Below are 8284 nucleotides of genomic sequence, written 5' to 3' on the forward strand. Positions count from 1 at the left end.
AAAATGCAAGCTAGAAATGGCAAGAACAATAGCATAGCATGCACGGATCAACTACAACATCATCGGCAAAATTACAAACAAGTTGACAATTTGCCCAGATTCACAAAGTAGCAAAAGTAGACCTCGATTGACTCAAGCTAGGGTGCTCCATAAATGAAAACAAAGACATGGATGGAAAGAGCACTACAATATTAACAAAACAGCCTTACTGATCATCCTCAAAAGAGGCACGGATCACTAGGAAACAATATGAACATATGACAACATGAGATAAACAGATCAAGGACTTAGTAAAATTGCTAAGTCCTTGAAAACAGAATTAGCAAGTGCACCACTTTGCAAGCTTGCACTAGTCACCACACACATCATAAAAATACATGGGTTGCACCTCTGGAAAGATGACACAACCCTTAACAAAACATATGTAGAGCATCAGGGCATATCATGCACACAATAATCATGGCAAAAATGACAAAAACCTAAATGGAGCAGCAGATCTGACAATTAACTCAAGTAGGCCTCTTTAACAGCATTTCGGGCATCAAGATGAACTCAAATGAAAATGATGCAATGGAATGAAATGATATACTCTCTGAGATGAACATTTTGATATGTTATATGCATGAATCAGAGCTACGGATGCAAACTTACAAGGCCATGAACAGGAGCACTTGGATCTAGAATTTCGGGCTTAGTGAAAAAAAACACCTAGGGTTACTGTTCACCGGATCTGGATCCGACCGGCACTGTTCATGCCCGTTCGACGAGGATCGCCGGGGAGGCGGCGGGGCGAGGCCGGTGGAGCTTGCCGGCGCCAGGGAGAGGAGGAGGACGGCGTGGACGGCGGCGAAGGGCACCGGAAGAAAGCGTGGTCAGCATCTTCCGGAACCCCACACAGAGCACAAGGGCCGGAGGCGGGGCCGTTGCGCTTAGCAAGGTTGATAGAGGTAGGAAGGCGATCTTGGTGTAGTTGCCAGAGGAAGACCTTGATCTTGAGAGGGATTTTGGCCTTCCAAAGCCCCCTGGCTGCCGACGGGACCTGACCGCGGGTAAGCTCTCTGTATAGGGAATTGACAGTGAATTTGCCAGAGCCCGAAAGCCTCCAAGAGACCGTGTCCGCGGAGTCCGGCAGGCGAACATCGGCGATCAGATCCCGAAGGCGGGCCCACTCCGCCATTTCCGTCCCCGATAATTCTCTTCTGAAGTTGATGTAGGGTGGGGAGGAGCTAAGAGCCGAAGCAACCAGTTGGTTGGGCTCGACTGCAATGGAGTAGAGTTGGCGAAACTCCGACCATAGGGGTTGGTGGCCAATCCAAAGGTCTAGCCAAAACCGCGAGGAGCGCCCGTTGTTAATCCCAAATTTCACGCCCCTGGCGAAAGGGTTTTAGGGCTTGAATGGAGTTCCAGAAGGGGGACCCATGAGAGGCCGCCTCGAAGATATATAAGTAGATCTTGAGTTTGGTGCTCTACTTTCACTGGTTATCTTGATAGGTGAAGAGAACGCGGCTGGCAGATTCCAAGAGTGACAAGGGTGATAATTTTGCGCCAATGGTAAGATGGGATACCGAAATTTGGTTCGTCGAGGCATTTTTGTATTCAACGCTTGAAAGAAACACATGTCCATATATCATGTATGTTTAAGAAGTAGATTGTGTACTTGTTACAGGGGAAGAGAGGGAGGCCGACACGCGCCAAGTCTGCTAAGAGCAAGAGGTGGTGTAACCCGGAGTTTGTTTACGGCGACAACATCAACATTAGTAGCAGTAGTGAGACCGATAGCGAGGGTTGTTAGCTTCCTTTTTTGGTATCTCTGTATTTGAATTTCTCGTCGTTCCTCCCCCAGGGTATCCGGCGTAAATTTTGCAAAGAGCATCTTCCGGAGAAAGACACTCTGATGACCCTAGAAGATGAAGAAGGACGGAGTTACAATGCAAACTACCTTGTCGCTAGGGATGGACTTAGCGGCGGGTGGAAAAACTTTGCGGAAAGGCATAGCCTTAAGGTCGACGACACCCTCGTCTTTCGACTCGTTAGCTTGGAAAAATTCAAGGTGAGTTGTTTCATCAATTTCCATATGCCATTCCTTTGTGATATTTCTTTGTCAAATGCATGGCAGCAGCAGTGCCCATTGATTCTTTTAGTGATTTCATTATTGGCAACTGCCTATTGTTTTCAGGTGTATATAGTAAGAGAGAATGAGCTGACGACAACTGATGATGATGTCAACTCCAAGGACGAGGATCTAAAGGTTACTACCGAGGGCAACAGCACAAGAGCCAACGATGACAGCAACAACCTAGCAGCAGCCAATGATGTTGGGCCGCCGTCGGTGGAGAATATGAGACTGAGAGCCCTCGCGTGGAAGATGGCGACTATCCAGGATGCTCTCAGGGCGGTGAATGAGGAGGTGGAGGAGCTGGAGTTGAGCATGGAGAAGGCCGCGGCAGATAGCGACCCCACTAGGTGGGAAGGTTGTGACTTGTGAGATTGAGGCCAGAAGATGAAGCAATGACATGCAAAGTTTAGTTGGCACTCTTACAAGCTACACTGACTTCATCTTCAGAGACTTGTCAAGTTTCTGCTCACATGCTAATAATTAGTGGCCCCACATCCAATCACTCAAGCAAAGCAATGTCAGAAGCACGTATGGTCCACTTGAGGAGTTCAGCATGTCTTGTGCCCTCTTTTTCAGTCTTTAATATCTCTTCTCTGAAATCCAATAGAGATATTAATCTCCTAACATGCATGTGTGAGCAGGAGCTGACAGCTAAATCAGATTGCTTTAGTTGTATAAACTTTGTTCACCTTTCAAGTTCTTTGCAAGTTTCTTTTTACTGGTCGGAAATTCTGGAAACCGAGACTGTTTTTCCGCTCTCTCCCAGTCTCAAGTATTTACCAACGTGCCATGAATTGCCGAATTGCCGAATTCTCGGTCTAATTATTTGAAACAATGCCGGTGGTCAAGGTCTGACTACTTGTCCAAATCAACAACAAAAAAAGTTGTCTTCTGTAGTAGTAGTAGTAGTAGTAGCAAACAAAGTACCATACATGCCAAGAGCTGGCATTGCACCGTAGTTAGTACTAGGAAGGAGGTGTAGCAAATTAAGCCTCAAATCTGAGCAAATTTGATCTCATGAGGATGACGAAGCAAATTTCTTCATCTTTCGCTTGTGGTCATTCAAAGCCAAGAAACAACCATGCATATTACTGCCGTGCGAAGAAATCACAAATCAAATCAAATCAAAATGGACAAGTAGCAGAGCAGAGTGGTTACATACATGAATCATGATTCAAGCCTTCTTCTCCAGTGCCGGCGCAGGTAGCAGCGCGTCCGGGGTGATGGCGGCCCAGAACTCCTTGTCCTGCTCGAGCGTCGTTATGTTCTCAGGCGTCAGAGTGAGGCTCCGCAACGATGTTGTCGCCGCCCTCCCGGCCTGGGTATAGCCATGTCATGCCGTCGAACTTGTGTCCCTGCTGCTGCGCGTCGCCATGGGCGTCCCCCGTCCGAAGTCGCAGTCGTACATGTCGAACCATGGCGAGCTTCTCATCATGGTCCATGTCCAGTCGAAGAAGTGCAGCGTGTTGGATAATAACGAGAAATAAACGAGACAAGAGACACGAAATTAATAAATTGGTGGCTACATGAGGTATATATGACAAAAATAAGAAAGGGAAAGGGAGAGGCTAATATATGGACTAAATTAATAAGGAAGAAAGAGGCTATATATGTTGTGTGTGGTGGGACTCTTAAAATCGAACGGGACCTCATAGAAGAATAAATTGGTGGCTGTAAACGGGAAAACACGCATGAGGAATAAACAAATAAGAAAGAGAAAACTCGACGCGATGGGCTGCTTCTACCTTTGTTTGCAATGTGAGCCAAATCATCACCAAAAAAAGTGAGCTGGTGGTATACGAAAGCTAGCTAACCAAGGAGGAGTATGGCATTTGGATGGACGAGCTTCATGTAGCTTTTTATTTATTTTGAAGTTACAAAACATTCTGGAAAAAGCATACATCATGGATGTGCTTTACATGTTCAGAGCACACAAAAGACAAATTCATGCATTTTCCATACTAAACAGTGAATGTGTGTGATTGTTTTAGAAAAAAATAAAACTTTGGAATGTGGTTTTCAAAAAATTTAAAATAAGGAGTTCCACGACACAACCTTAGCACTGTTCCAACATGCTCTGGTCCTGGGACTCATCTGTCTGTACAACGTCAACGACAGCGTGATGGTTGCCTCCGGGCCATGGCAGGCATTCTTCCTGAAGCAGGAGGACATGCATGTCCTGTTTCAATGGCGACGTGTAGAGGTGCTGGCCTGTCACATGAGCAGCCCAATGGTGACTGTCTTCACCGGACTTTTCTTTCTACCAGGAGCACCGGCTACCTGAAGAGACAAAAATATGGAGGGGCGGTGAACAGATGATGTTGGAGTACTACATGTGGTGAGTCCAGCAGCACAAACATGGTAGCCACGTCTAGCTCCGTCCCGGTGCTTCCTCTACTCATTAATTTTGCTTTGTGCATGATATCTCCCATGTTCTTTGAATTATATATGTGCGTATTCATAATTCATAATGCTTCGATTATTTCTACTATGACGAGTATTTGACTAATGTAGAAAGTTCTTCTCAAACCTTAACTAATTATTTATAAAGTCAGTGTGATTAAAAAAACAAAAGGTCAAGAAATCACACACATATTGGACATAATTTGTAAGCTAGATTTTATAAAGTTATATTGTTTGTTTTGCTTTTCATGCACTGAGCAAATTTCATGAGCGCAATTAGCAGGTCCGAATGCATGTCCAATATAAAGGTTTGTTCACCAGGATCACGTTAAGTTTTTAACCCGTTGCAACGCACGGGCATTTGTGCTAGTGATTGATAACAAACACGCGTGTTACAGATGAAACGAAAAATGAACACACCTGGTTGGCACAGTATAAGGAAGGGGAATTAAAAGCAAACACACTAGCATTACACAAGATCTTCGGGGTTTCTCCTCTGGTCATGCCGCACGATGCCTGCGTGAGTGAGGAGAGCCCAGACATGAGTAAGAAATTCTCCACCCTGGGCGAGGCGCTCCATGTGCGCTGTGGCGTCGTCCGATGGTGCAATGTAGATGATGGTCTCAACCCAGAAATCCGCCATGAGCTTCCAACGGAGCGCGCCGTCTCCAATTTCCTCCAGCTTCTTCCCCAGCTTCAAGCCTTTCATGAAGATGGTATCTTCTTCATTGTTGTTGTTGGGCGAGCCCTCGATGATGTTATTGCCCTCTTCTTTGGTGCGCCTGCGGCTGTCGCAATTGTTGATGACATTCAGCAATTCAGCCTTACATGGCTTGTGAGAAGCCCAAACCCCATCACGCTGAACCTCATTTACCACAGCACGGTAGACCATTAGTGTATCTGTAGAATCTCCAGGAAGCAAAGCTGGGACATTGGCTATCAAGTATATACAATATCTGGATAAGATTATCGCGACTTGCTTGTACTTTTTATCTATTTGCGCATTTTCCTCCTCCTGCGCACTGCTCTGATGCTCCTCCAACTCATTGGGAGAAGGAAGATCGCAGTACTCAGTTGCAATATGCCAAATAAGCATGGTCATTGTCTGACTTTGATTCTCCAGTGTACAGGAGATATGCTCAAGGACAACATGATGCTGCAGTGCTGCTTCTCCATTACACCGCAATGCTGCTTGTCCATTAGTTAGAGGGCCACCAATATTGGTTTTCTGTAAGCAAGAAACTATCTCTTTCTTGACCAGATCAGGAACCCCTATTGATGTTTTCGCAGATGAGAAGAATATATTTGAAATCTTTGAAAATATGGGCTGAAGGATGTATTCTTGGACAGTTAAATTAGCCAAAAGAAAAGCCTGGCAGAAGAGGTCGTCCAACCAGACAAAGATCCGACTCGGCCGAGTTTCAGTTTTTGAGAGTCCAAATAGGGATAACTGGCCCATCTGATTTTGCCAATATCCAAATAAATTAAGGCTGTAAAGAAACTTGCCAAACTTTGTATTTGATATCATACTTGTCCAATATCTGGATAAGTTAAATCTTCTGAGAAACCAAATAACAAACGGAATGAGTTTGTTGCAGGTCCCTGATCTTCTTGTATAGCCGCAAGCGAGTGAAACAGTGGCCCAATCTGACATCAGATAAAGTATAATCTGCAGTGCTTCAACCAACAAAAGAATTCCCATAATCATGATTGTGATACTAACATCGACAGATCTTGTGCCAACTTCAATTACCGGTTTAGGTGTCATGATAGTTGGGGAACCCCCAAGCAGTACTGCCACTGTGATAGACAAGAGAATTATTCTGAGAAGCACCATGGCAATGAAAGATCTCTCCATGTGAAACAGAGCTGCATACTTTGTGAAGAAGAAATCATAGAGGAAACCCAATTCCACCTCGATGATACGAAATGCTCTTGCACCTCCATCCTTATGGGATAGTAAACCCTCCAAGACAAACTTGCGGGTCTCATCATGGGCGGCTTCAGCGCACTCCATCCCAAAGAATCTGCGCTTCAGCAGGTGAGACAAAGCAAATGAAAGGCACACATCATTCAATTGTGATCCACCTCCATCTGTGTTGAGCCAGCTGTCATCAAATTTCTCCCTCCAAATTGCGTCGATGGTGATGATACCATCATCTGCGGGTACTAATTTGTTTCTGTAGGTTGGTCCCTTTGCCACCTTAAAGCCGCACAGTAGGTGAGAAGGCAAGAAGACAATGTATCTGTAGCCCTCCATTGTGATTGGATCTACAGATACGTGATGGTTGGCAGTGTGGTTGACCTGATCCCTCATGTAATCTGCTACTACTTGGCTGTGGTAAGAATCTGTAGCTATCCAATTAGCCATTGCTCTAACCAAACTAGTGAACAGTAAGACGCTAATTAGGATATCTATAGACCAGGCAATAGGCTGTGTTTCAAAAATGGGTCCTTTTGGGAACAAGAGGAACTCATATCTAGTAGGAACAAGCAGCCGGAATATAATGCCTGCGTAGAAAAAATACTGAAGCAGCACAAAGAGGTACCGCCTCCAAAGCTTGTTGTCATCAAGACCATAAGCTGTCATGGAGTTGCTGCATCCCACGGCCCATAAGATGAGAGCAACCCAGAGAGGGTACAGCCCATTCTTCACTGGTGAGGACAGCATCTGACCGATGGTGTAGGCAGAAAGAGGGAAGGATAGTGTGTATGCTAGCCACAAGGCACCTTGGATGAGGAAGTTGCTCGACCGCCGGCGGCACGGACCAAGGGTGACTTGCAGAAACAAAAGAGCGGTTGAAACACCCACAAATACTTCAATACGGATGACAGTCTCCCGTGGGTTGTTGATGTAGGGGGACAAGGCCTCAAGTGCCCTCGTTATGTTCATGCCATCCCACTGCTGGTCTCCTTGATCCATGGGCTGTGTACAAGGGCACATTTTATTTAAAGTTGTATCCTAACGAACTCATTTTGAAAATGAATATATGATGCAGTACCACTTCGGAATTTCCATATAGGTACGATGAAAAGCATAATAAACAAGAAGTAACAACATCAATAAAGCGCGCTAGCTATTAAAGTACTATTGTCTTAGATTAATTTGAAGAAGAAGGCAGCACAGATTGCGTACAGGTGTGAAGCGACGTACCTTGTTGAGTTGAATAATAATCGCGACTATGGTGGCAGGATTGGAGAGCAGAAACAGACAGGCGTGGTTCAGTCTTGTTAGTGTGCACAAATGAATGCCTTTGGCCCATATAAATGACAGGGGGCACAAATACTTACCTTTTGCTTTTGGTAAAGAAACAAATCAATTCTTTGCTTGTAGCTTTAGCGAGATGCAGGATTCAAAGATAAAAAAGCTGACAGAATGCAAGGCTGTCTCTCCACTGGTGGTGTTCCTGGCAATTAATCCAACTACTTCTGGTTAGCCCTGAAACGTTCGGTTAATTCAGTCGATATGGTTATTTGGTAAATATGGTTTCGATACAATAGTAAATATGGTATGAATAAGATATACGGTTCGGTTTCGGTAGATACCAAACCATTTCGATATGGATTCGGCAAATATCATGCTAACTAAAGTTGACGCATATTTGAGAATGATGCGACGACTAGACATCACAAATGACAAGTCAACATATGAAAATTTTAGTAACTAACATCAATGTCAACCATTCAATATCATTCTCCAACAAGTATTAGGCCAACAACCAAGACTACATCAGCCAGCCAAACTGCGCCACAAAGTGCGAGATT

General features: G+C 44.8%; 1 protein-coding gene across 1 annotated transcript; it reads right to left on the bottom strand.

The window, feature by feature from the left end:
* Positions 1-4948: 4948 nt before the first annotated feature.
* On the bottom strand, positions 4949-7736 carry LOC123153331 (uncharacterized). The gene is made up of 2 exons (XM_044572504.1): positions 7674-7736; positions 4949-7445 (listed from the first exon to the last, which is right to left on the bottom strand). The coding sequence occupies exon 2, from the start codon at positions 7440-7442 to the stop codon at positions 4989-4991; it is 2454 nt and encodes an 817-aa protein (XP_044428439.1). The 5' UTR covers positions 7443-7445; positions 7674-7736; the 3' UTR covers positions 4949-4988.
* Positions 7737-8284: the final 548 nt, after the last annotated feature.

This window comes from Triticum aestivum, chromosome 7A (assembly GCF_018294505.1).
Source record: "Triticum aestivum cultivar Chinese Spring chromosome 7A, IWGSC CS RefSeq v2.1, whole genome shotgun sequence".
NCBI classification, from domain to species: Eukaryota; Viridiplantae; Streptophyta; class Magnoliopsida; order Poales; family Poaceae; genus Triticum; species Triticum aestivum.

Bases quoted from the DNA above. Each gene is read 5' to 3' on its own strand.
- LOC123153331 (XM_044572504.1), bottom strand. From the start codon at position 7,442: ATGGATCAAGGAGACCAGCAGTGGGATGGCATGAACATAACGAGGGCA.